The sequence below is a fragment of the Brachionichthys hirsutus genome, chromosome 16 (genome assembly GCF_040956055.1).
Source record: "Brachionichthys hirsutus isolate HB-005 chromosome 16, CSIRO-AGI_Bhir_v1, whole genome shotgun sequence".
In the NCBI taxonomy this organism is placed as follows: Eukaryota; Metazoa; Chordata; class Actinopteri; order Lophiiformes; family Brachionichthyidae; genus Brachionichthys; species Brachionichthys hirsutus.
Genome location: NC_090912.1, coordinates 4268739 through 4296219, shown reverse-complemented (window position 1 = coordinate 4296219; position 27481 = coordinate 4268739). Strand labels below are relative to the sequence as shown.

The 27481-nt window shown below is 46.2% G+C and overlaps 5 protein-coding genes and 1 long non-coding RNA gene across 6 annotated transcripts; 2 read left to right on the top strand and 4 right to left on the bottom strand.

The window, feature by feature from the left end:
* Nucleotides 1-2483: 2483 nt before the first annotated feature.
* Nucleotides 2484-4755, bottom strand: tmem150b (transmembrane protein 150B). The gene is made up of 6 exons (XM_068750280.1): nucleotides 4287-4755; nucleotides 3639-3698; nucleotides 3494-3561; nucleotides 3166-3293; nucleotides 2909-3086; nucleotides 2484-2674 (listed from the first exon to the last, which is right to left on the bottom strand). Exons 1-6 carry the CDS (start codon nucleotides 4349-4351, stop codon nucleotides 2520-2522), a joined length of 654 nt encoding a protein of 217 aa, XP_068606381.1. The 5' UTR covers nucleotides 4352-4755; the 3' UTR covers nucleotides 2484-2519.
* A 121-nt stretch (nucleotides 4756-4876) lies between these two features.
* On the bottom strand, nucleotides 4877-9032 carry adsl (adenylosuccinate lyase). Its single transcript, XM_068749594.1, has 12 exons — nucleotides 8813-9032; nucleotides 7381-7584; nucleotides 7208-7252; nucleotides 6997-7076; nucleotides 6751-6922; nucleotides 6610-6656; nucleotides 6449-6539; nucleotides 6072-6141; nucleotides 5802-5949; nucleotides 5531-5711; nucleotides 5269-5445; nucleotides 4877-5170 (listed from the first exon to the last, which is right to left on the bottom strand). Exons 1-12 carry the CDS (start codon nucleotides 8954-8956, stop codon nucleotides 5084-5086), a joined length of 1446 nt encoding a protein of 481 aa, XP_068605695.1. The 5' UTR covers nucleotides 8957-9032; the 3' UTR covers nucleotides 4877-5083.
* LOC137905363 (uncharacterized) lies at nucleotides 7076-7553 on the top strand. The gene is made up of 2 exons (XR_011105858.1): nucleotides 7076-7212; nucleotides 7403-7553. It is a non-coding gene; the product is annotated as an uncharacterized lncRNA (long non-coding RNA).
* Nucleotides 9033-10451: 1419 nt separating the features above from the next.
* Nucleotides 10452-13690, top strand: si:dkey-110g7.8 (GTPase IMAP family member 8). Its single transcript, XM_068749929.1, has 6 exons — nucleotides 10452-10482; nucleotides 11120-11678; nucleotides 12264-12361; nucleotides 12462-12593; nucleotides 12926-13516; nucleotides 13617-13690. Exons 1-6 carry the CDS (start codon nucleotides 10452-10454, stop codon nucleotides 13688-13690), a joined length of 1485 nt encoding a protein of 494 aa, XP_068606030.1.
* A 2791-nt stretch (nucleotides 13691-16481) lies between these two features.
* Nucleotides 16482-19459, bottom strand: atf4b (activating transcription factor 4b). Its single transcript, XM_068749971.1, has 3 exons — nucleotides 19322-19459; nucleotides 18165-18611; nucleotides 16482-18016 (listed from the first exon to the last, which is right to left on the bottom strand). Exons 2-3 carry the CDS (start codon nucleotides 18517-18519, stop codon nucleotides 17031-17033), a joined length of 1341 nt encoding a protein of 446 aa, XP_068606072.1. The 5' UTR covers nucleotides 18520-18611; nucleotides 19322-19459; the 3' UTR covers nucleotides 16482-17030.
* A 212-nt stretch (nucleotides 19460-19671) lies between these two features.
* LOC137906134 (apolipoprotein L domain-containing protein 1-like) lies at nucleotides 19672-20571 on the bottom strand. The gene has a single exon (XM_068750440.1). It carries the CDS (start codon nucleotides 20543-20545, stop codon nucleotides 19823-19825), a length of 723 nt encoding a protein of 240 aa, XP_068606541.1. The 5' UTR covers nucleotides 20546-20571; the 3' UTR covers nucleotides 19672-19822.
* Nucleotides 20572-27481: the final 6910 nt, after the last annotated feature.

Below are 27481 nucleotides of genomic sequence, written 5' to 3'. Positions count from 1 at the left end.
AGATCACGGCTGCTGGTGCCCACTCCTCTTTCCGCCTTTCTGTTTCTATCACAGTTCATCTTTACTCTCTCGCCGTCTCAAGGTCCCTCTATCGCTCTGCGGATCTCTCCTGGACAATCCCATCTCTCTTCTGCTTCATTCCCGTCCTGTCATTACCCCTCCATCTCTTCGTCTCCCACTCACCAACTGTACTCCCCCCCGACACTTAACTCCCCGTCCGGTCCAAGTCTTCCGCATCGGCCAATCCAGCTGCCTTGCGGCCTCTATGGAGCTGGAATGTGCAGGATTTGGCTCTCGGATGATAAGAGCTGACGCACGTTACTGTTACTCCGATGTCTGATAGTGAACTCGGAGGTGACCGCTGCACGCTGCATGATCGGAAAGCATTGGCTAATTGTGTGGAGCAGGTTTTGGAAGAGATTACGTTGTAGGCCGGGCGAGCATGTCTGCTGTTACCTCCTTCTTGAATCTCAGTCAAAAGCAACAAGACAGGCGTCACATGAACCATGTTCTCCTGCACTCCTATAGAGAATCCAGACTTTCTTTCTGACATTTAAATCAAAGGCCTCCCAGTCCTTGAATGTGGTTTTATTATTTTATCAGAGGCCTTTCATACCCACTAATGAAAACAGCAGGGCTAATAGCATTTTGGCGCCCATGCTTTCCCTCTGAAGTCCATGTCCTTTACATTTCACAAATATTTCAGTCATTTTAACTGACAAGGTAGCAAACGCTTTTCATTTTCTCTTTTGGTTCATCCGTTTTTAGGCAATGTAGAAGACACCAATTTCTCCTTAATCATGATTTTGGTTGAAGTTTGTCCATCTGCCAAATGTGAGTTGAAGCTAATGTTACCAATAAGATGCAGTAAACACTCCTATCAGGGACCCGATGCAGCATTGTTCAGTCAAACGACATACAAGCTGCATGCAGTTTGCAGCAGAAACAACCAACAGCACTCATAAAAGATTCACAGTAAAATTCCAAGCCGTCCTTCTGATCCCTGTGCCCGATCATCAAAGCCCCCACCCCACCCCACCCCACCTACCCCCCGCCGATGGATGTGAAAGAATGCTGTCAGAACATAGTGGGACACTAGGGGCCTAGTCTTCCCATCTCTTGCGTGCGTGGATGCAATCATTTTGCAACAATATCACTCAGATCCATATACAGAAATAAAGACCTGATCACAAAATGCAATTAAAGTCAAGACAACAATAAACAGACATTTTGGATTTGTGTGAGAACCAGAACCAAGCGTAGGACCTCTCCCTCTATCTGCGTTGCTGTGAGAGCGCCATTGTTTCGGGCCATCTCAAACAACCCTGATAAATTGTGCTGAATGTAGATCCTCTGTTTAAATGAGACGCATCTCCCAAAAGCATGTTGGCATGGTACCAGAGATCCGTTCTCCCATCAGCGACACGATCAACCAGCCAGAATCACTCCACAGCGCCGCTGCTGGCCAACACTGTTGATGCGAAGGGCAATACCAATGTGCAAGATTGAGAATAGGTCTGTAGTGTTGCAGAAAATGACATTTTATCACTCGAACCTCATGTGAATTGGAAGCCGCAACCATCCTGAGAAGCTTGCATGAATGGCTTTTTCCAAATCTTTCTAAATAAAGCGCCTTAAAAATGGTGGGTAACAGTTCTTATTCTGTCAGAAGGTGCATAACTCCCTTCATCCCTCCCTCCTCTGTTGTAATGTCCAGCTGACAGGTGGAGAATGAAGGAGAAAGAGAACAGACTTTTCCTGTTGTTCGCATGACAACACACACAAAGATGACGACATGCTGTACAGAATAACATGCTGAGGATGGAGTGATATGGTTTATTGTGTCAAAAAACATACTGACATATACACATGAATGAATGATTTTTTTTAAATGTAGTATTTCATTAAAATGGAAACTATTGAATAGAAGACTGGAAAAGTGTGTGGCAGGCGAATGGTGCCACCATGTGTTAGTGAATATTTATTACATTATCGTATGTACCAAGACAAGCTTTATGAGCTTAAAAATGTTAACTTAATTACAGACAAATCAACACCGTGAGTAAAATAAATTCTGGGGTCCAAAAATACAAACCAGATATCTCTTTGTGCTTTTGAATATTACAGGGATCATTTTCCTTGACTTTTTTTTTTACTACAATTCCATAATTGGACAACAATATAACCATAAAAGCGATACTCAGCATATATGATTGAAATAAAAATAAGTTAACATTCTTTTTTCTTAAACAGTGGGAAGATGATAGAAAAAGGTCCAAGGGTTAGGGTTAGGCTCCAAACATGTCAAAATGCTAAATAGAGGGTCTCTAGGAACAAGAACATTTCCCCTATAACAGCTCAAACCAACAAAGCACCAGTGCAGACACTGAGACATGCATTATGAATCTACTGTAAAGACAATATGGGAACAGCAAAAGCCCACAAAGGTTACATGCTCTCAATCAATGTGCACGTGTGCACGTGTTGGGCCATCTGCTGAGGCGGGCCACAGATCATTCCTATGAACTATAGAATTTCTGTACAGTGAGCTGGTGGCAGTCGATGCGTCTGAACTCTTCTGCAAAGAGGCCGAACAGGCAGAAGAACACCATGACCAAGGCCCACTCACACACAGCAGACTCGGAGCGATAGCCCATGTTGAGGAGGACGACCACTGAAGGAGGGGAGAGCAGTCAAGGGCTGTACCGCAGTACTAAACAGTAAATCAATGCATGCACAGAGTTGCTGCATAATGAGGTCTTGTTTTGTGGTTTTTGAAAGGATAAACCGTTAACCAACGGCCTGACGTACAAACGACAGCGTTTTCAGCCAAATGTTTTATAAATGCAAAGAAGAAGAAAAACTTCCCATAGCATTTGTCTTTACATCACACAGACGAGAAGGATACTAAGGATGACCAGGACGGTACAGAGGATGCAGCCAGTCGCCCTGGCAGGCCCGATGTAGCATCGGCCTTTGGACGGCTGAGCCCGGTACGTCAGAAACAGCTGCACCCAGAAGTAAGCCAGGCCGAGGAAGAAGGCCAGCAATGCTCCCAGAAGATGAATCTTCTCCAGGACCGATTGCTAAGTGGAGAGCACAGAGTGGAGATGCATTTAGGAAGAACAGGGCTACTGCTAAAGTATTAATAGTAATATTTGATACCTGGAAGTTACCAAGGAGAGAGATTCCTATACAGGAGATGAATCCCAAAACAATACCGGCAATGTTGGCCTTTCCATGGTTGCCAAAATCCCTCACCTGCTGAAAGCGGATCACCACGATCCACAAGGCTGAAAGACGCACAGATGAAAGGAAAATTAGAAGGAGCAACACCGTCAAAGAATCCATCCAGGCATGTGTCCAATGCTACTATAATAATCTGGGGGGTTATAAATGAAAGGTGGAGCAGGTTCACAAGGAGCAGAGGGACAACGGACAGAAGTTAGGCCGTCACTGTCTCCTAGTAAAGATGTCTTTCCGGCCGCGTTACCCAAAACGGAGCAGATGTTGCAGATCTGAGAGAAGAGACAGCTCTGAGGGTTGTAAGTGCCACATTCACTGAAGGGGAGAGCGAGAAAATGGCTGTCAGCTGCTCAGTGGGGATGCTTCCCCATCTCTCCGGGCAGAGCACCCACCTGATGAAAGGGACTCCCTCCGTGAGGTTGACCGACTCATTCGCTACAGCCACAGCAAACCTAATGCAAGAAATGCGAAGCGGGAGCTCTTTGTGAATTCCAAAGAGAAGGAGTCGCCTTAATTCGACATGTCTGCAGATTTACATGGGAGCGTTTGAGGGCTATGACTAATGATTTTCTATGACCACGTTATCATGGAATATGAGGTTTCTAAACCTGATATATTTTAAAAGACATGATTACACAGCTGTATTGAGTTTTGTCATATTTATTACTATTTTTATTTCGTAGCGAATGGTGTATGTATATTTTATTATTATTTCTAAAGTTAAAGTGCCTTTTTATGGCCTAGTTATTTTCAACCTTCTGCTGCTGTAGAAATGAAACCATTCAATGTGAACAAGGAATACGTAATTTATACATATAAATGATTAACGAGTCACTCCTTAACACTCCTCTATCAATTGATAGACAGTACTTTGATTCCTTTTATACAGAAAACATATTTCCACTTCTGAGGGCTGCCTAAAGCATCGGCAGTGAAATAAAGGTCATGTTTGGGGATTTTCTTCTTTTTAATGACTTTGGATCGTAAAAAAAGACAAGAGCAGGAACCAACCAGAAGACATGTGGAGGACGAACACTCACACTGTCCAGATTCCCACAGTTCCAAACACAGCCAGGCAGACGGGGAGCAATGCCCACAGCCACATGTTGTAACGCAGCTGCTGCAGGAGTTCCACAGAGGGGAAACAGCTACCACTGCCTTCCAGAACAAAGCGGTCACACGTAAAGGAACAACTTTTAGTTCTGTTAAAGTTCTGTTAGGAATAGAAGGCACGTTTAAGTATACTCACTGTCTGCTGAGGAGGGACGGGTTGCAGGTCGAAATGCAATCGTTGTGCACTACTACAGTAGCAATCTGATTGGCTGAGCTGGACTTTGAGCCTATTTTTTTAGATTTACTACCATATCTCTGTTGACAGCAGGACACGCGTCCCCTCCTCAGCGGTTTACCTTTTCCTTTCAGTCAACTGAAAACGAACCCACAAGTCTGAACGCTCTCAGCAGCTTCCTGAAGTTCCTCGTGCTTTCAGTTCTAACGGCCGAGCAGAGCCTCAGACCATTTCAGGATTAATGAGAAATGTTTGGATTACCGGTAATAATTCACCCATGTATTTAGTCAGCATGTCAATATCGCTAAAGCAGGTTTAAAATAAAACAAAACAATGTGTGCGTTGTGTTTGACCTTTGGTGCCAGTCAATAAAAATGATTTATTATTGGCATAATTTATTACCAGTTTTATTCATAACCATGCACCACTGTGTCGAGTATGACTTTGTGTGACATGTTAACGCTATAGAAACCATTCCAGGATTGATTCCGAGTGAAGCGATACGCCACCCTGACGATCGGTTCTCTTCACTGCCCGTCTGTGTCCGTGTCAGAGCTCCAGCTCCACCGTGGCGTTCATCTTGGATTGATACGGTTCCAGCACGGGGCGCACCTCCTCAGACAGGAACCTGCCCACCTGGACAGGGCAGAGGACAAAGAATAGAGCATTGCATTCCAGCGCTAGCAGGTTTCTATGTATGCAGAGGGATAACTGCAGCAGGATGGAAGTTATACCTGCTCGGGAGCTCGGCCTATAAAGGTCTTGGGGTCTAGAATGGCCTCCAGCTGCCCAAGAATAGGGGCAAAGTAGGGGTCTTTCTGGACTCTGGCCAGCAGGTCATTATCGCCGCCCTCCTGTTTGACCACAGCTGCCGCCTCCTGGGACAGAACACGGATCTTTTCGTGGCAGTCCTAAAGGAGGTAAAAAAGAGTCTCTCTTAGCCACAAGAGCCGATTACAGCTTTTCACACTGCAGGCATTAAACAAACCCAAGTACCTGTCGGTTCCCTCCAGCCTTCACCATGGCCATGATGATGTTCTCTGTGGCCATGAAGGGCAGCTCCTGGCGGATGTGCCTCTCTATGACTTTAGGGTAGACCACCAGTCCTTCTGTGACGTTCTGCAGGGTGCTGAGGATGATGTCCGCCGTCAGGAAGGACTCCGGCAGAGAGATCCTCCTGCGCACAGGACAAAGGAGGAGCTGGGCTTGATATACATTAACATTTCAAGACTAGGTTGATGTGTGTGTGTGTGTGTGTGTATGAGACCTGTTGGCGCTGTCGTCCAGCGTCCTCTCCAGCCACTGGACGGCCGCCGTCTGCAGCGGGTCGGCCATCAGCGCCATCAGATGTCGTGCCAAGCTGCAGCAGCGCTCCGCTCGCATGGGATTCCTCTTGTAGGGCATGGCACTGGAACCTGTGACAGAAAGACTCAGGTCGTGCCTGCATACAGTGCGTCTTCACTGGCGCCACAGGATAAAATGTCTTTGGGTGTCTTCATCTGAATGAGATTGAACCGCGCGAGGAGAGCGAAATTACCAATCTGCTCTTTCTCAAAAGGCTCCTCGATCTCCTTCAGGTTGGCGAGCAGACGGATGTCTGTGCAGATCTAGAGATTAAACAGGTCAGCGTAAAGATCGACATCTGGCACCTTCATCAGACAAAAATCTGTAACTCGTTTTCACCAATCTGGGGAGGGGGGGGTCTGTAACTGTGAAAGAATATATTTAGTGTAAGGTTTAAATAAAACAAAATGCTCCTTAGACAAAAAATGTAAATACATTAAATGTACATCAAAACACTTTTTGTAGTAGTTTTATAACATTCTAGTCACGAGATACGTCACAGTGTTTACACGTTACTATAACACACCACTAGGTGGCAGCACGTCTCCGTCTCCAGCCCCTGCAGCTCACCTTGTGGACAGAAGCTCCCAAACTGGCCAGGCAGGACAGACAGTCTATGTCCACCTTACGGCTGTACGTCTGTCCAGTCACCAGGTAGGCTCTGTGTAGCGGACGAGCAGCACATCAGGCTGGCAGCAAAGCAAGACAGACTTGTTTGGCAGGAAACGTACTTTTTAAAGCCAGCCATCTCCGTCACCATTCCGTCCAGCTCTTCCACCTAGTGGCATAAAAAAAAAAAAAAAAAGGATTGAACTGTGAACTCATCTCCATCCATCGCCACCTGCAAAACCCAATTCCTGGTGGATCCCCACCTTAGCGTGGTCCCCCTGAAAGAGCTGCAGGAAGCTGGCCTGGGTGCCAGTGGTGCCTTTGACCCCCCGGAAGCGCAGGTCATCGCGAGCTCGCTGCAGGTTGCGCATGTCCATCGTCAGGTCCTGCAGCCACAGACATGCCCGCTTCCCCACTGTGGTTAACTGGGCAGGCCTGGAGGCAGAGGAGGAGCATGAAGAGGGGGCGGAGGGAGGCGTGCCACACGAGGCAGATGTGCTCAGACTCACTGGTAGTGCGTGAAGCCAAGAGTGGGGAGATCAGCGTGTTTCTCTGCAAAGATCGCCAGCCTGTCCGTGACCGTGGCCAGCTGTGGAAGTGGAACGCGCAACCGTCGCAACGTCAACGAGCTTAGCTCAGCTCTGTGCGACAAAACATTTCACAGAAATCTATTCCCACGCAGCTGAGGCAAAGCTAAAGAGGCTAACAGCCGAGCCTCACCTTCGGTAAGAGGATGTCAAAGCCGTCGCGCAGGACAATCAGATCCTGAGGACGGAGAACACAACGAGATGCTAGAGTTTAGAGATTGAAATTGTTTTGGGCTTTTTAAACCAGACAATCTGGAGAAAAAAATGTGAGATTATTGATCAGGTCGTCAAATACATGAATATTACAGTGTTGTCTCCCACGTAACAGGACGTGGCACCGAGGTGGATGATGGGAGCGGCGGCGGGGCAGCAGTGAGCGAAGGTGTGAACGTGGGCCATGACATCGTGCCTGAGCTTGCGCTCCTCTTCAGCCGCCATGGCAAAGTCTATGTCGTTTTCACGGCCCTCCATCTCCAGAATCTGGGCAGCTGTGATGGGTAGACCCAGAGCCTGAGGAAGACAGCAATGAAGACGGGAGAGAGAAGGGAAGAGGAGGCGTTTAGAAAAGTTTATAAATAGTGTATGACACTTAATATTGCTGCTCAATTAAGATGAGCCGCAAATAATGTTAAAAAGGCCATTTGAAAGCAGGTTTCTCTACGGAATAACAATGGTAATAACAACAGTAATAACAACAGTAATAACAGCCCCCTTACAGAGCAATTCAACACGAGATAAATGACCTCTTGGCTAATTCTGAACATTCTTTAAAGATTTGTCTTTTTGGGGAATTTTGGTTGACATAAAATGCATGAACAGATGTTGGAACGGAAAACGACCGGAGTTCAATGAATACCGAAACGAATCGGGCTCAACCCGTGTGTGCGTGCACGTGTGCAATTTGGACACGCCACATGACTGTTTGTGTAGACAGGCAGCCTGCTCTTCCTCACGAGACTGGAGTCATGAGATTTTGACCGCGACAGTGCTGCCATGTCGAAGATCAGACAGTGTGCGAGCAGATTCCACGCAGAGGAAAGTTAAACACATGAAATGTTACTTTGAGGGAGAACTCGAGGGGTTAGTCTGGACGGGGCTCCGTCCATGCAAAACGCAGCCCCTCTGGAGGAGGTCTCCTGTTACTGTGACATTCACTGCAGGCTATTTTCAGACACAAAGTGCACAGGCGCGTGCACAGGCGCGTGCACAGGCGCGTGCACAGGCGCGTGCACAGGCGCGTGCACAGGCTTCACTAGCTGCACAATGGGCAAAATATTGCAAAGTGAGATCCCTGACAAACCCATCAAAAGACAGGAAATGAAGAAACGATGGACTCTGATCCATCCTGGATCGGGTCATGGGACAACATCCATGTGAGGGAGGGTATGTCAACACCGCCCCCCCCCCCCCATCCCTGTTTATTAAGACACATGTTGAAATCACTCAGAAGAACAGAAGAACTATTAGGAGCGCATGTTTAGCTTTAAAGTTTAGCTCCAGACACGTGTTTCTGAAAATCACCAGCAACTGCAAAAATCTGTATTTTGCATCAACTCTGACCTGGAATGTGGACTCGGGAGTCAAGAGGGACCTGAATGTAAAGATAATCGCTCTCGCTGTGCAGACACAAAAACAACAACACAAAATCTTCTGCACAGACACAATGAAAGCAAATGTACGATCATGCACGACACTTAATATTTGAAAGACTGGTGCGGGTGTCATGCCGATTCCAAACCTTCTCAGCCTTGGCCAGATAAATCCACAGCCTCCTCCAAGTGGAGAACTTCTTGGTGTCGCTGAAGTTGAAGGCCATTTCCTTGCTAGCGTACCTGGACACCAGCGGTGAGCGGTACTTCATGAACTCCTCCGCCGCCTCCATGTCTGCCAAGTCGAGGTTTAGAAGCTAAGAACGCTCCTCCGCACTTAGCTTCCCCTGGCAGCGCCGTCAACTTCGGCGTCTGCTACAGCTTTTCAGCATTTTTACGACACCGCGTGTCGACGTGCGGCCTAATGATGACGATGTACGGCAGCCCCTTAAACTGTTTGTTAAAGGGCTAAAAAGCAAGTTAAAATGATTGAAGATACACAAATAAATAACAATAATAATTGACGGGTTTTATAAAGCGCTTATCTGACACGCTTTACATTGTGCATTATTATCTGTGCACACAGTGGCTGAAGTGTCTCGCCTAAGGAAGGACACAACCAGTCTGCGCATGTGCGAGATTCGAACCGCCGACCTTTTGCTCATAGGACGGACCCGCTCAACCACCTGCACCATCGCCCCTAATAATAAACGTCAATATCTATCAGTAAAGGTTGCTCTTTATTTAGAGCGCACCCTGCTGGGCTTTGGCGTGGCTCATATGTCCTTGGGACCCTGAATGCATCTTTGCCTTATATAGATTGTAATTGATTACAAGCCAAGGATGAGCTCAGACATTTCTTTGTGATTCATCCTGTATTATTTCTACGGTTCGTCGTCACATCTTTGTGATGCATCCACAACTAAAAATGATTACGTTTGAAGGATTCAATGCAATTTAGATAATCTCTGCTATTTATAGGAGCTTTTATGCATTATGTAAGATCTGCCTCCCATCAGTATTTAAATGTGTTCGTGCAGAGGTTCCCTGCCGTACAATAATACAATGCAATTGTGTCTGCAGGCCGCATATAAATAGTTGTGTTTGTGCATGATGCAGCAGCTGGGGAATACATCCAGCTGTAAACAGAAAAGAGAGTTCTCTCCCTCCCTCCCACTCGCTCTCTCTCTCTCTCTCTGTGTCTATCCATCTTTCTCTCCTCTGACTGCAGTCTGCTTATCGTGCCACACTGCTGCTGCTGTACAATACAAGCAAGTGGGGGGGTACAGCGTTCTCTGTTTTGCCTTTAAAAAAAATGGAGCTGCGGCATTAGGGATGTATTTGGCTTCCAGTATCCTGCATTGCACAATCTTTCCCTTCTGCTTGGATAGATAAAAAAAAGAAGAAGAAGAAGAAGAAGGAGCACTGGGAGACAAGGCAAAGCGGAGAGACGTCAGAGGCAAGAGGACGGAAAAGACCCACAGTGCGCTGGAGGAGGTGTGGAAGATAATTGATTGAATAGGAGGGAGAAGAAGCTGAATGGCAGAGGAGGTATGTGGAGAGTGAGGGAGGCAGGGGTAGACAGCAAGAGCGAGTGCGTTCCGCTGCAGTAGAATGAGGGTGAGAGGCAAAGAGAGAGCCAGGACGCATTTGAGCAGCCAGCCTTTTGCACACCACGCAGGATCCGTGGCTTTCTGAAGAGGCAAAGAAGACCAAACCACCGTGGAGGCGAGAAGGAGGAGGAGGAGGGGGGCTGAGGAGGAGGAAGCCAGAGGTTCTACACACAAGATGGCTGCTGTGTCCTCTGCCTCTGACACCGGTAAGTAGGCTCTCATCCTTTGCTGCAAACCCAGCTGCGTATTATTCCCCACTTGGTGACAGTTGTCGGGCAGCATCCGGGGGCAGAACAGCCGTTTCACGTTCGCTCATCAGCATCAGCAGTACTTAAAGTGTTGCTTGGGTTAACTTCCCGTGTTTAGCAGCCCACACGGCGTCATCGAGGAGCGTGGGGGGGGGGATTTCATCACAAGCTTCCTGCTTCATTTCGCACGCTTTCATCTGCCCAGGATCGACATCAGTCCTCTGACTGTCCCCTAAGCAGCCGCATTCTTCTGTGCTGTTATTGAGACACGTGTCCTCCTTCCTCTTTTAGTCAAAGTAAAGCACATCCTATCTGCACGCCGTCCTACTTTCCAAGGCCTCCGTATTTCCTCTCCTCCCTAACCACGGGAGAAAGCAAAGAGGAGGCATGCTAGGAAAGGGTGAGAGGAAGAGGAAGGGTGAGTTCAATAGGAGAGGGGTCAGGATTTATTCTCAGGCACAAGGACGGTACCGTTCCTATTTATCCGTGAGGGATCTTTGTGATGAGATCGTCATTTACAGACCAAACAGGAGGCATCGGCAGGAGTTCGCAGAATCAAACCAACCCTTCATCTTTTCTTCCTCTGTTTGAAAAGGCGAGCCCAGAGGCCGGCACCCGCCTGAGCGCCGGCTGTTGATCATGGGTGGTCCACAGTCTGGAAAGACCTCTACGGCCAACACCATCCTTGGCGACGAGGTCTTTGACTCTGGGACCGAGACGACCCACAGCAACGTGGGCCAGACAGAGATCTATGGCCGCCGGGTCACCGTGGTCGACACCCCGCCGTGGGCCATCCCCAGCAGCAGCCCGGAAGACAACAGTGAAAGCGGCAGCAATGACAACCCTGGTGCCGAGTCTGACAACCCGCCGCAGCCCCCGCCAAGCCTGGACAGCGAGGGGCCGTGCATGGGTGCCATCCTCTGCCCCCCCGGACCCCATGCTATCTTGCTGATGGTGTCGGTCACCCAACCTTTCACCGACATTCAGAGGAGGGCCGCGGAGGAGCAGCTGGGGGCCCTGGGCGGAGGAACCTGGAGGTACTCCATGGTCGTTTTCACCGGGGTGGACAAGCTCCCCAAAGGCGTGTTCATAGAGGAGCACATAGCGACCACTGGAGAGGCCCTGCAGTGGCTGGTGGAGAGATGTGGAAGCAGGTACCGTGTTTGCATTCTCTCTCTCTCTCTCTCTCTCCCTTTGCGCTTTCTCCTTCTCTCTTCCTCTCGCTTGCACGAAAAGCCAGATTTCTAAATGAAGAAATGAAATGTTTTTTTTACAGGAACACAGCACGTAGAAGCGTCTTAAGAAGTCTGGGAAAGTGGGGAATAACCTGAGTGGAATAACCAAATTAACTCGTGCAACGCCGTTTGATTGCACGTCAAACGGATCTCAAGGCTTCAAGCTTGAGAAATGAAACGAGCCCTAATCTCACATTGATGGTTCTGCCCTCCATGACTCAGAGCCGTCATTCCACCCTGCATCTGTCCTCATCTGATGCCTTAAACGTTGCTTGAATTAAGTCTTCTCCAGCGATTTAGAGCTAAAGTCTATGGACTCGCCAGATATTTAGTGAAAGTTGAACCCTGATGACTTCATCAGGGTTATTTTTGTAAAGCTTCCTTCGCCTTCAGAGGAACAGACGGAGACATCTTCCCCTGACAAATTCAATTGAGCTTCACCCGGAAAATTGGTGGCGTGCCCCTTTGAAAGTCAACTTTTATTTCCCCCCCCCCATCTCGCAGATACCACGCCTTTGACAACACTCAAAAAGACACAGAGGACAACACGCAGGTGCCAGAGCTGATGGAGAAGGTGGAGGAAATGATCACTGACAACCAAGGTTTGTCATATTGCTTCCTCCCCCCCCCGTGCTGCGGTTCAATAATGACGGCGGGATCTTTTGTGTTGCCAATGAATGATTCGCTGTCGCTGCTATTCAGGCTGGTACTTTGAGGTGAATGAGTTGATATTGCTGGAGGAAGAGCAGGCCCGGAGAGCGCTGGAGGAGGAGAGGATGAGGATGGAGGAGCATGCCAGGCAGCGGGAGCAGATGATTGGAGGACCTCCCAGAGGTACGGAGGAGCTAAGTGAACGAGTCACGCTAGGGAAGGAGAGACGCGACGTGAAAATCTGCCACATTGCTGTTCCTTGGATACGCAGCGTCAGAGTTTGTGCTCTGCGGAACGGCTTGTTCGTCGGTCGGTCCGCGCTTGTAATCTACTATGGCCTGGGTGAGGGATTAGAAGAGGCAGATTACATTATGTATTAGAAACAAGCGCCAAATGGTGGGAGGTAGTGATGATGATGATGTTCCTCAGAGTCCGTCCCCCCCCCCCCTCTCTCTCTCTCGCTCCACGTCTAATCCTTTCATGATCTTTCCCTCTCTGTCCTTTGGCTTTCAAAGAGTTGAGGCTGCTCCTGTTGGGCTGGAAGGGCGTTGGAAAAAGCTCAGTGGGGAACTCCATCCTGGGACGCCGGTACTTTGAGTCCGGCCAGGAGACAGAGCTGTGCCTCAGGAGACAAGCTCTGGTATCCGGCCGTCGGGTCACCATCGTCGATACGCCGGGCTGGGATTGGTTCTCAGTCAGGAGAACCCCCAAGCGCATCCGGCAGGAGTCCCAGCGCGGCGCCGCCCTCTTACGGCCGGGACCTCACACCCTGCTGCTGGTCCTCCCGGTTGTGTCGTCGCTCACGGCCAGGAAGAGACGAACGCTGCTGGCCCACATAGAGACTCTGTTTGGTGACGGCGCGTGTCTCCACACCATGGTGCTGTTTAGCTGCGGCGACTGGCTGGGCCGCACCCCGATTGAGGAGCATATCCTCAGGGGTGGGCGGGAGCTCCAAAGACTACTGGAGTTCTGTGGGAACTATTACCACGTCCTGGACAGTAAGACCCCTGGCATGGACAGGAGTGTGTCCGTCCTCCTGGATAAGATAGAAGAGATGATCAGGGAGAATGGAGACAAGGCTTTCCTCCCCATACAGACCGAGTGGTGTAAGTCACACAGCTTTACGTTCCTCTAGGCTTTGTCTTGTTTTTGCATGAGAGTCTCATCCTGTACGTGTGTCTAATGGGGCTGTGTTGCGTTTGACAGTGAGCGAGGAGAGCTCCTACTCCTCCGACAACACCGAGCCCGAGGACGACTGCAGAGGATGCCAGGTGCAGTGAGGCAGCTGCACAGAAAGCAAAGCGGTCCAGCTGTTTGTCCTCGTTCTGAGCCCGAGCGTCCACCTCTTCTGCAACTGACATCTCATCTAGACATCCTGCTCCAACGTTGAAATGTGAAAGACAGAATTTTACGGCTCGCCTCAAGACTGAATACAAACGAGCACGACCGGGACTAAGTGTTCAAGATGCTTTCCTCAAAGCCGAGAAGAGGAGAAATGTTCTTGGGTCAGAGCCCGTTTGGCGAGCATGCACACGGACATCAACAGCTGCTAAAAAAAAAAAAAAAAGAAGACCCTGTTCAACACTGAAGAGCGAAGATTATTGTGCAAGTCCAAAACCGAAAGATGGTTACTCGAGATTAGCGTGGTCTGATGGTCCTCGTGTGTGTGGTAGGATTCTCTCTGTTATTGAAAGGCCAAGAGGAAGTCGGGCCGATGCAAGAAATTCTATTGAACCGAGCAATATTGCCACTCCATTCCACATCAGGTGACGTCCTGTTATTCAGTTTAAATCAATGGTTGAAAGGAAAACGTCAAATGAAAAGGCCACTAATTCAATCCCAGGTCACATCACGGGCAGAGTAATAAGATAATGTGAACAGGAATGTCTGCGCATCAGATCAAGGGTCAGTCTTGAGCAGCAGACGTGAAACATCCGATAAGTCTTTGACTGTTCTTCACACTAATTATGTTAACATTCTGATTCTGCTTTTATTTCCACTCAGGGAGTAAGAGTCGAAACGCCTCATCCAGGGCAATATCTGGCCTATTTACAGGAACGCTGACGAGTGCTGGTAGCTCAAATACACACACATTAGTCACACCCTTCATCAGACTCGGGTTTCTCTGTGAGTGTGTTCTTCAGTTTGGTGGAGGTGCGACCCGGTGCATTTTAGTCGTGTTGGTTCCTTTTCTTGTTCTCAAGTACTAATAAGTTGAATCCGTCTCATGTAGTAAATGCAGTGATCCTCTGTTGTTGCATTCGTGCACACGAGCAGCTCAGCAGCAAGGAAGGAGAGGCTGCGCTCGGACTGTATGCCGCCTCAGATCCCTGCGGTACCGCTTGTGCTAGCTCGGCTTTACTGTTTGCAAATCATGCACTTATTGATGGGGGGGGTACATTCAGCATCAAAGCGTGAAAGTGGGAGTTACAGGCGGAGTACTGCTGGTTACACGGAGCTTTCGCATGCTGCAGAAATAACATAGCCTGATGGAGCACGGCTTCATCACTGAGACCCCCCCCCCCCCCCTGTTCCTGATCACTAGTGAAAACATTAAGTATTTATATATTCAGCTCTTCAGAGGCATGTAAAGACACCGCATGCAGATCGATGAGGGCCTATAAAGTCGAAGGCAACCTCCAGCTCTTATTCCTCGGACACTTGACTGAGCGAGTACATCGGAGGAATTCCTGCTATCCCTATAAAAGTGCAAAAAAAAGAAAAGGGTTGATAAAAAAAATACATTTTCTGCTCTGAAAAATGCAAATAAAAGCATATGTAATATGTGACCGATACCACTGCCATGCTGTGATATTTCATTTTGACGTAGAAACCCAGACGCCGCTTCCTCCATGCGTTCCCAAAGCTTCATGTAGCGAGGTAGACTCCACCCCCCCCCCCAGCACTTTATGTGACAAGCATGATGATTTGGTATGTTTCAGATATTCATCTGGAGTCTTTTGAGTCCCGCTTCATCTGTGGATATATTGTACAAGCCGTGTATATTTACAGTGTAAAATATGTTCTATTGTAGGCTTTTAATATTGAGGAGGCATTTTGCACTGTGTAAGTTCTGCCACTTTACCGTAGCCAAAGTGACGTTTCTTCCTTTGTGGTCTGTCCTAAATGGTGATTGCGTCCATTGGTACTTTGTTCATCCTCAGACGACAATAAAAGGTATGGTTATATTGTTGCATATTTTTGGCTTCATCGTATTTATTTTTTCTAATCTGCTGGAGGCTTTAGTTTTATTGATAGGCTAAAGCACATGTCAAGCTCAAGGCCCAGGGGCCAAGTCATTTTTTTGTGGCCTGCGAGAGCTGTGTGAAGACATTTGTTTTTGTCAAATCTGGCCCACATGTTCTTAACAGCCCACATTTGTTGGTTGTTCTGCAGTTCTGCTCCTCTCAACTGTGACAAAAGAGTTTTGTACAAAGTTAATGCCATAACTTGTGTTGGATGATATTTTTGCTGAGCGCCATATGTATAAATACGGCGCTCAGGATCAGCACTGGACAGCTCCATAGGCTACATATGGAGCTGTCCATATGTAAACTCCTCCTGAAAGTGACGTCTTTTCCGCGGCATTGACTCGGGGAATCTTCTTTATCTTTCCCACTTCGGTTGGTTTTGACAAGACAAGGTGGTGGCTTTTTGGTTTTGCTTTGATTTTGTATCGATTATCTTTGTTCCTGCGTGATGATTGCATTTGAATGGAGCTTTTCCACGTTATTAGATGTGTTAATTTATTCCCATCACAAACTTTGGTTCATACTTATGATTTTTCTCATTTACAGTATGGCTTTCTTTTTTTGAAAAAAGGTGATATCAAAACTTAATATTTTATTGTAATTACTGTGGCAGCTAAAGAGTGAAATAAAAAAATAGTTGAGGAGTTTACATTAAATGACTTTACATTGTTATATTTTTTACTGTATTACGGTTCACATTTGGCCTTTGGAGGGCAAGCATAATGTTAATGTGGCCCTTGGAGAAAATGCGTATGACACCCCTGGGCTAAAGTATAGTAGATGCCAAAAATAAAGATAAGCCCGACTCAGGAAGGCTGGCCAGATTCAATTCAATTTTATTTCCATAGTGCCAGATCACATTTTCATATGAAAAACCCCAAAGTTTCATCTCTCATGGAACAACAAAGATCTAAGTAACAACTTTTGCATTCTATCCAATCAGAATGTATTCCTACTGCCCAGAAGGACTTGCATCAAATGACAACATACGGGTTAAGACTCTTTATTAAGAGATTCAGAATACAGATGGTTCACTTTTGAGATTAACAAATTATTATTTTTTTTGAATACAATCTCCTGGTAAGTCAATAAGGTCCAACTGTAGTAAAATATACAAACACTTCATGAAATACCACACTACTTAACATACCGAATGGGAAAATACTTGTTTCCATAAATCTACTCTACACAGTACACACAGAAGTATTTAATATTTTAATGCCAGGTAGATATTTAAAAAGTAAATGTTTAGAACATGATCTGCTGTACTGCACATTCACGACATATTATGTGAACGCAACATATCGTTTACAGATAATTGCGGCTAGCCAAGACATGTGAGCCTAACAGTCATTGTTAGGCCCAGCCACTAGGGGCCAGCACTAAGACCTCTTTTGGCGCTGGCCTGGCGAACTTCCTCCATCAGCTCTTTGAGATACTTGATCTCCCTGGCCATGGATTCCGCTCTCTCAGTGAGCTCCATGTTCCTCCTCTCCACTATAGCGTACTCATCGCTCAGTACTTCTTTCTCAGATTTCTTCTTCTGCCTGTATCGTGTAGCAGCAGTCTTATTCTGCTCCATTTTCTTTATCTTTTTGGCCTTGGATAGCTTTGCAGGCTTCTCATCTCCACCTGTCCCCCAAAGGGACTTGCCGCTGATACAGGGGGTGTCTGAACCAGCTTTAAATGCAGGCTCAGGATATGGCCTGCTTCTGAAGGAACTTTTTGGAGTGGAGGAATGAACAGCCTCTGGTGTGGTTACGGTGGCAGTGGCGATTGCAACTTCCTCTCTGGGAGCAAGCACAAGGACTATGCGGGTAGGCGAAAGGGAGACCACAAGTCTCTGGACTTGGGAGGGGACAACAGAAACAACCACGGGCTTCATCTCGCTGTCAGAGACATCCACCTCACTGCCCAGGTCCAGGGTGTAGGCGGGGGAGGAGGGAGACTCAACCAAGGGGCAAGACGCTTTTGGAGACACGGGCTCAGATTTTATTTCTATCTCCTGCTGCGGCTCCGGAATGCACGGGGCAGGAGAGGGAACACCCCGTTCACCGACGTAGGATTCAGGCCCAGCCGCAGTATTGCTCGGTTCTGAACAGACGGAGGGAAGGGGGTTCAAGGTAGAGGTAGGGGGAGAGGGGACACTTGGAAGAGGGACAGAGACCACGGGAGTTGAGAGAGAAGACAGGGGGAGGGAGTCAAGCTCCATAGGGCAATCAAGAGAAGCCAGGAGGTCTTCTGGAGAGCTGGGGGGCTCTTCAGTAGGACTGCAGGAGCCGATGAGCGTGTCCAGGTCAAAGTCGCTCAGATCCACCCTCTCTGCCATCCAGTCCAGGTCAGGGAACACGTCCTCTGCGGAGGCAGACAAGACAGATACATGAAGGATCCACTTTTCTTGTTGCAAAGGCAGATTAAGAGACTTTTCCCAAACATATTAACACACATTATATATATATATATATAAAAACACTTATTCATAAAGGTACTTTAGACTAATTACCTTTGCAGTTATCTGAGATAATCTGTCTCAGTTGACCAGTATCGCCCAACCAAGGAAGGGAAAACAGATCTGACCCAGTCTTGGCTTTGCCGTCCTGGAGGAGGACAGGCGGTGGTGAGGGGGGTGGAGAGTAGAAGGGAGGAGGAGAGGAGGACGAAGACAGCGATGACGTGGTTAGGGGTGACACGGGTGAAATGTCCTCATCCAGTGAGGTTCCTCCTCCTTCCCGTAATACTTCTTGGCCAGGGCGAGAAGACAGGAAGTCCATGGCATCAGCCATGGGAGAGGAAGGTCCCCAGAGAAGGGCCTCCATGTCTTCCAGGCCAAACTGTGAGTTTGTCATCATCATGGTCATAGTGGCTGTTGTTGGTCACAAACGGAGTGCGATCCGAAGCAAACTCTTTATTGCTGTTGAAAGCAGCAGTGGTGAGGGTTTCCACGTAGGACCTGGGGGGGGGGGGGGGGGGACATTTTGATGAATGAATGTGCACGTCAAAATATAGTCAGTATACTTTCTATTATAGCCAATATAAATGTATTTTTCAAAGCAGGTGCGTAGCATTTGTGTAACAATAGTATCTGGTGCGCAACACTGCATTACACCTGCTTTTTTTCAGTAACTTTATTAACAAAATCTGATAATTCATAGTCTCCAAAAAACAACAACATTACACCTGCTCCAGGCTACCAGTCGCGTAAATGTGACGTAATTCCGTCTCTTCCCGTCACGGCGGGTCCCGCCCTAACTTTTGTTCTCAGCCGCCATTTTGATACTAAAAGGAAATAAACCATTTTCCGACTGCCGCGCCAAAGTCTTGACACAAAAGTACCCTTTAATGACGTTTTCTTTGCCACTTACTTTGCGAGAACGCAGAGATTTGATTCAAAACATACAGACACTCCGACATTTTTTTTTTTATCGTCAAGTGTTACGTCATCTGATGTTTAATTTTAAATACATCCGTAAGTCGCTTCGCCTAACTACTGGTGGTTCCACCTAGCGTCAAATCAAATGTAATAATGCAGATTGATCCTAAATGTTATCAAATTTAATTTCCTGCGATGAGGTCGGGCTTGCTAAAGGCGTGCGGCCGCAGTAGGCCGGAGACCTGCCATCGTCTTTGCTACCGGAAAAAGAAAAACACAATAATACTCACGACATTGTTGCTGAATAAGAAGTGGCTCAGTGCACTGGCTGGATGCACTGTTTTTGGTGGCGGCTGGGTCGCGACACACTTTCACACTGCCATGTCGGCTAAAAACAACGATGTTCAACCGCGACGTCACTTTGTTGTTCCTCGGAACGGAAAATGGCGCAGGCTGTGATTCAGTCCTGATATAAAGCTAAGGCCTGCGCTGGATGTATCCCTCCGCAGTACCCACGCGATCACTCCGCCCATTCTCGCGATGCACATGTATGGTTGTCGTCCTAGAAAGTAGTTACTGCATTTAAAAATCATTACAAAGCTATTTTATTCATGAATGATTTTCATTATTCAGTGAGGTTATATTCATCACAATTCTAATTGTTAGTATTGCAACATTCTTCAACTACTCATATACTAACTAGCAGCACGTGAGGTTTTTTACAAATACAAAATGTCATTTACTTCATATAATATTGCTCTCACACACAAACCGGTAAAATGTTATTTCCTTCAACTTAACATTTCCCACATTTGACTCAGGTAATCTAGTTCAACTTGCAGATTTTCAGCAAGCATACGCACACTGCCAGAAAACCGGCTCCTTTTTGACTTCTTCAGCTTCTGGTCATCTTTGTCTGTGAAATACTGATCCAGTTCCTTGGAAAAAACCTGAAGAAGTCTCTCGGATGACATCCCAGCTGAATTTGCAACAGAACTCTTCCTATCTGTGTAATTCTTCAGTACAAATTGTGACAGGTGTGCCACCTTGAGCACGTCGGCCTCGGCTCCTGCCCTCTGCAGCCTGGCCACGTCGTGCCTTCGTAGTTCAGTCATCCCAGAGAGGATAAAATCCAGGCAATACTCAATGTCGATAATGTTGGATTTATATTCGTACACCAGTTTCTCAACTGCCATTCTGTTCACGATCTTCTTGTTGGCCATTTTGGTAGCGTGGACACCCATACCTCCAGCGGACGCTACCATGCCTGCACCAACAGCTGTAACGATTAACGAGGCGCCCAGGGTGACAGGAGCCAAGGCGATGCCCAACACCGCCGTCACCCCTCCCACGGCACCTGTTGTTCCTCCAGCAATGGCAGTGGTTTTGTTCTTTTTCCGCATCTTGTCCAGGTAGTTGGAGCTGGAGGTGAACTCTGTGATGAGGCCTTGCAGGTTGTCATGACGCTTCATCATGAGAAAGTTGTAAAGACGCAGGGCCTTTTTCACATTCATGGCTCTCTCATGAAAGGACCTACAGTGAGACGGACCCCCCCCCAATCATTAGTTTACCTTTATCTTAATTCTGAAATAGTTTATCCCATTAACTTCCATTGTCATCTCTCTCTCTCTCTCTCTCTCTCTCTCTCTCACGAGGCATTCATGATAGTTTGTTCATATGATTACCTGATTTCTTCTTCTATGCTGAGGCCATACAGTGACAGATTCATGAAATCGTTATCTGTTTGGAGTGACAGCAGAGATTGATTTAATATTGTATTTAAATTCGTATTAAAATCTGTAAATACACATTGAAATAAGAACACCCGTGGAAAAGAACACACAAAAACAGACTGTTGTACTTACTCGACACTCTTTTCAACCATCTCAACATCACATTGATGTCCTGAGGAAAACAGACAGGAAACATTGTGGAAAGAAAAGTTTTTATTAAAAAAAATCTCCTTGACAAACTTATATTTTCCATAATTTAAATGTGAACATTCACTTTTCATTTTCCAGGAAATGCAAGCCTCACCTCTGTGTCTGATAAGGTCTGTCTGCGAGAGAAGCCACTCTGGAAACTCTTCCCAGATCGAATACTTGACCTGTCAGGTGGCTGGTTGTGTTTGACAGAAACGGATTCATGACTCAAAAACAAATTGTGGCATACAAGTTTGCAAATTAAAAAAATAATAATAATTGTATCTACTTAATTTCAGTGTAGAAACACAAAAACACAAACTCTCTCACAATTGAGTCATCCTCATCCACTGGCAGAATTTCCAGGTAGGGGCGATCGTCAATCTCAGTGTACACGGACTCTGACGGGGGAGGGTTTGGAGGTAGGGGTGGCTTGAACTGTAATAGACCAAAATGTGCCAAATAATCTCTTAGACTGGGGAAATACATAGAGATAAAGAATCATTTTAAGCTTCCCGTTTCATACTGTACTGTGATGAAATGTTTGGGCATACATTCATGTAGCCCTGCTACATAATGTATATACAAATTGATGATTTCCTGAATCCAGCATCATCATCAAGTCAAAATGTACTTTATTCATTGTTTTATTTATTAAATGCCAGCATTACTTACAATGGCATTTTATGATAATCCTAACTCCACTGAGGTAAAAAGAAAATAAAAAGTCAGTAGTTTGGGAGAAATTTTGGGGCGAAATGTTCCATATAGCAAAAAGTAAAATTGCTCTGAGATAAGATCCCAGATATTCAGAAAAAAGTGAGCTTTTAGCCTTTCAAAGTAGAGTGAAGAGGCTGTTTTCTTGCTCTTTAAAGGTCATGTTCGAAATGAAGTTGACAAACAGGAATTTCAGTCTCGTCAGCTTCATCATCTGAACAAACAGCGAAACAGCGACAAGAATGTGTTTGGCAAAAGGCTGTCTTTGGTAATGTTGAATTGACTTTGTGCACTGAAGCTCCTCATTTCTCAGATCAAATCAGCAGCTCCCCATGAATAAATGGTGGCAACTACCATTACTACTGTTTGATCTTGCATGCCGACGCCATGATTCTGCACCTTGTGTTACTCTTTTGACAGCTGTCCAAACATGCTTCATCACCAGTTGTTCGGCTGTGACGTGCATACCTGCGAGGACGAGCTGTCGTAGGCGGCGGAGGGGAGCGGCGAGCGCCTGGGTCGGGGTGGAACTGCAGGTCTCTCCGTGATTTGAGTACCGGTATAAAGGATCGTCACATCGTTGTTGCTCGGAGTCACAGACTACAATCAAAACAGTGAATGCAGTCCAACTGTTCCATATACCTGGGCAGGTTGTTGCTGATTGTTGACTATCGATATTATTAAGAACTCGCGTTGAATGATATCTGGATCACCCACGTTCACAGAAAACTGTCTTTTGGCTTAACTTTTGGCTTGAAATTTACCGTTGAACCACAGTAAAGGGAGAGGCGCCTGTTTGCTTCAGAGGGAACTGGCGAGGCCAGAAGTGCTTCCTCAGAGTTTGGAGACAGGTCCTCAGAGCCGGTGGATGAATAACTGGACTGCCGTCTCTCATGACCGTGAACCTATCAAATGAAAGATCGACAAGCGAGGGGAGAAATGTTAATTATATTAAATAACAGGAACGGTCAGAGGTGAGCTTTCACCTGCGACTACTACTACTGTACTTCCGTCTTGTCCCATCAGGGGTCGCCACAGCAAACCAACGTTCTCCACTTCACCCTGTCCTTTGCATCGTCCCCCCCCCCCAACACCAGCCACTCTCATGTCCTCCCTCACTACGTCCATGTAGTTCCCTGGCAGCTCCATCCTCAGCATCCCTCTGCCGATATAGTCCCTGTCTCTCCTCTGGACATGTCCAAACCATCTAACCTGTCCTGCTCCCCCTATTGCCCCATTTCTCATCCTATCCAATGAGCTTTGGTCTGCTGAGCCACGTAAAGAGTGTGTTTTGGATATGACCTTCCACCAGTCTGTTCAAGTGTTCCAGACATGTTTGAGGTTACCTTCACGTGAACAGGTGCCTTATTTTTATTGATTATGAACAAACAATCAAGACGTACCTGCGATGTTCTCATTGTAGACACTCGATCAAAGTAGTTGGATGGAAGACGGGGCCGTTCAGGCCGTGGTGGCGGGGAATGCGTTCTATCAGGAGAGAAATCTGGAGTCTAGAGGAACGCTGTAGAAGTTTAGTCAACAGGCTCCAACAATCAGAAGGCAACGGTGCTTCCTATTTAACCAAGGCATGTTGGAAAATGAACATTTTAAAGGATTAGTTCACCATTTGGGAAATTCTACATTTATATTTGCGTCCTAAGAAAATGTTGGGCTGAATATGACGACTGATATCCTCTTCATGTCGCTATCGCTTCAGCAAAGGTACTGGGAGCCGGTCTCCAGTAATCGAGAGTATAATGCTCATTATCATATTTAAAAAAAAAAGAAAATACCTTTGCAGTTGTCTCAGTATTTGCATCATGTACTGCAGTGGGGTTATTGGGGGTGGCAGTATTGCTCACTGGTGGCCTTGGCGGGGGTCGAACAGGACGAGGCCTGCGCTCCTCTGTAAGGAATCCATTACATTGGGAATCCTGTCAAAATGAATACTTGCCATTTATTGTGTGTCACTATGGTTTAATCTTAACCGAAATAAGAGTCACAAAATGCTCAACTTGCCGTTGCGTTGGCTGCGTTGGCTGCACTGGCTGCGTTGGCTGCGTTGGCTGCGTTGGCTGCGTTGGCTGCGCTGGCTGCGTTGGCTGCGTTGGCTGCGTTGGCTGCGTTGGCTGCTGTGGCTGCGATGATGGTGCTGGCAGCGCCAGTAGGGCGCCTGGCGGTGTCACACTTGCCCTTTGGTTGAGTTTTAAACCTGGCTGCGCTGGCTGCGTTGGCTGCGCTGGCTGCGCTGGCTGCGCTGGCTGTGCCGGCGGCGTTGGCTGCGCCAGCAGGGCGCCTGGCGGTGTCACACTTGCCCTTTGGTTGAGTTTTAAACCTGGTTGCGCTGGCTGCGCTGGCTGCGTTGGCTGCGCTGGCTGCGCTGGCTGCGCCGGCGGCGTTGGCTGCGCCAGCAGGGTGCCTGGCGGTGTCACACTTGCCCTTTGGTTGAGTTTTAAACCTGGGAGAAGGCACGGGCCTAACTTTCACCTTTGTCTCTCCTCCATCTGTGACGGTCGGCTGACAAACAAAACCAAATGTTCATCAATTGAGACATAAAAGACAAAGGAGAGAACGGCTTAATTGTCCTTTTAGGTTCTGTTACGCTGCTTTGGATGTTTTGCTTCATCTAAAGATAGAAAAGTTGGATATGAACCTTTAACTACGAGCAGTCATTAATGACCTAATGATCTTGTTTTTTACCGTTAATGCATCCGGGTCTTCGTAGATCGAATGTGCGACCTCATAGGAGCCGGCGACTGCAGGCATCATCATATCGCTCTTCCCGAAAGTTCTAACAGCGACAGAAATCAGTCATCTCCTGCAGCTTTATATCAGAATGACACTAAGACAGTGTTCATCAAGCTTAATGTTCACTCTGTACAAGCATCGTTACTGTCAAACATAAGCATCCCCCTCCTGATAGATAAACCAGCTAATGCTAAATGGGTTTGTGGCTTAACATGGTCAAATATAAGCAACATCCTCCGCTGATATTTGTGCCGGAGCCTCAAATGCGTCTTATAGCTGTCATGTAATTCCATGCATGTTGACGACTTCAGCTGTTTGTATCCTTGGATGTGAATTAGCCATGAGTGTATACACCATGAAAACAGATTAAGAATGATCCCAATATGTGCTGAAGTAAATATATATGTTTTAACTTTTAACACCGATAGATGCTAAATTTCGTGGCAGCGTCAGTAATCGAATTCTGTTTTGATTACTTTCGACACGTTTCATATGAACAGCAGGCATTCAGAGCAAAAGTGCGATTTGATGAATGGGGGGGTCTGTGCCCCAGTCGATTTTTATATCTAGCAGCGCCCCTGTTGCTGTTTGAGCAAGGAGATTGTACTAAGACATTTTAATTACTTTACTGTTACTTTATTTATAGACTGATTGTTTCACAGTTGTCCTGATTGTACATGTTTGTGTCTATTTGTAAGTTTGAATCTTGATTATGCCACTTAACAATGCCCAGAGCTGCAAATATATTCTTGAACTCATCTAATCGGCGCATTGGTGATACCCCCACGTCACATGCGTGAATCTCTCTAAGCAAAACAAGATCCGACCTTGTAATGTCAAGCTTTTCTCTGTCACACATCACACATCAGCACCTTTCTGTAATTCATGACCCAGGATTTGACTCGTTAAGAAGTAATAAAAATGAGAGCGCTGATCCTTACTGTTGCAACTGTGTTTGATCCTTTAATCATGGGTCCAATGAAATGAACGGAAAAGAATGGCGTCCACCATGTCTCTACACGCCTGGACGCCGATCAGACCGCAGGTGTCGTCGATGGCGTCCTCTTCTTTTAAGGTCCTCGGCACAAATGGTCAGAAAGATTTAGGATTTTCCTTGTTTCGTCACAACAGGGTGAATCCTCGTTTTGCAAAAACCCGTAGCAACAAACTGAACACCAAAATTTGTCAACACTGTCACCTGCCCACACACACACACACAGACACACACCTGTCACTCACTGACTAAGAGGTATTCCCAGAAGCAAACCGTCACTTGAATCCAAACCACTGCATGCCAAACACCACCCTTAACTCAGCTATTTTTTTAACTTTGACTTTTAAAGAAAACCCCTTAACTTAAGCCTTAATGTTTATAGTTACCTGTATGATGGTATTAGGGATGACAATGCATGGAATGTGTATGTGTTTGAGGCTTTCTTTTTTATGTGTCTTTACATTCTCTACATTGTGGATTTTGCTCCAAACTGGTTTAACAGGTCGAGTGAGTGTCTCCTGCAACAAATTCGTTTCCCTTGTTATTGACGCCGTCAAGAGCAGCCTCAACTCACCTTGGACACAGATCTCACTTCTGATATAACCGATTGATTTACGTTGTATTGAAATTTCTTGGTGTTAAAACTTCATCAAAATAAGATGACGTTTAGATTTTGAAGGAAATTCATTACATTGGAGGGAAGATGTTTAACCTGACTGGAGAGGACTATGTCTTACAGGTACACTCGTTTGACAGTTTACGTCAAAGCAAATCCCACAAAAATCATCAAATCCAACAATGAATTTATTACCTCTGCCAAGGAGGTGATGTTTTTGACGGCGTTTGTCCGTCTGTTTGTTTGTCTGTTAGCAGGATTACAGGAAAAACTGCTGGATGGATCTCGATGAAAAAAACATTTAGATGGGTCCTGGTCTAAATTAGATTCCATTAAATTTTGAGAAGAACCTGTATACAAAAAAAAGGATTTTCCCATTTACTTATAATGGAGGCTTCATTTTAATCACCAAGAGTCACAGGCATATCGGGGTCCAATATGCCAAATGTCTTCTAGATCTGATCCAGACTTGGACTTTTTGTTTTTTACACCATGTTTATAATTTGTCTTTGACAATGTCCTATAAAAACTGAATTAAGACTTCAGTTAAGACACTAAACAAATGTCTTCCAAATTTTAATGAGATCCTCAAAAATAGTTGACTATTGATCGTGTCTCCTGTTCTCACAGCCGCTGTGTTCCAGAGGAACAATCAATGATTCCATCAATACGCATACAGTACTTGTCACTTTAAAAAAACAATGTGTTCTCTTTTTATATAGGAGCTCCGTTCATGAAGCCTCGCTTACAGAGCAGTTAGTGACTTTGGAGAACTTAACTAAAGATGAATTTCATTAATGCTGCCTAACTTGATTTACAACAATCAAAGACGTTGTCGCTACGAGGTCTGGCTCGTCAGATATATCACACGTTTCTGCAGAATGATTTACGGTGAGATAGTACGGCTGCTACATGCCGGCCATTCACGCCGTTTCGGAGTGAACAACAGGATTTCTCCATTTGTATGTGAAGCTTTTTCACTTTGATGCCATGAATTAAACTGTGCATTTTCATGCATTTGTACTTTGCTTTTTGCCGTTAGATGCACCTCAGATTGTTCAGTGTGGCTTAAGTTTGAAATGACCGGAGCTACTTTTGTTTCTTTTAACATTCCGATGTAAATTTTATAACCACTTCAATTAAAGTCCCCCCCACCCAAAAAAACACTTTATTAAATTCTGAGTGTTGGGTGCTAAATCATTTCTCTAAATGTCTGCTTCTTTTGGCGGGGGCAGAAACAAAGAAACCTACAGATTTTCATATATAAACATTTAATTAAAAGTCACAAAGTGATACCTTTGAACTAAAAAGAAAAAAAGCTGGGGAACCATGAAACACAGCGTATGGCCCGTTTTCTCTCAACAAGAGGTAGAGATCTATTTTAGAATATATATTTTTTTTTGGTACATTAGTGTATGAATGTGGTACAGTGACTCCGTCTGCACCACAGCAG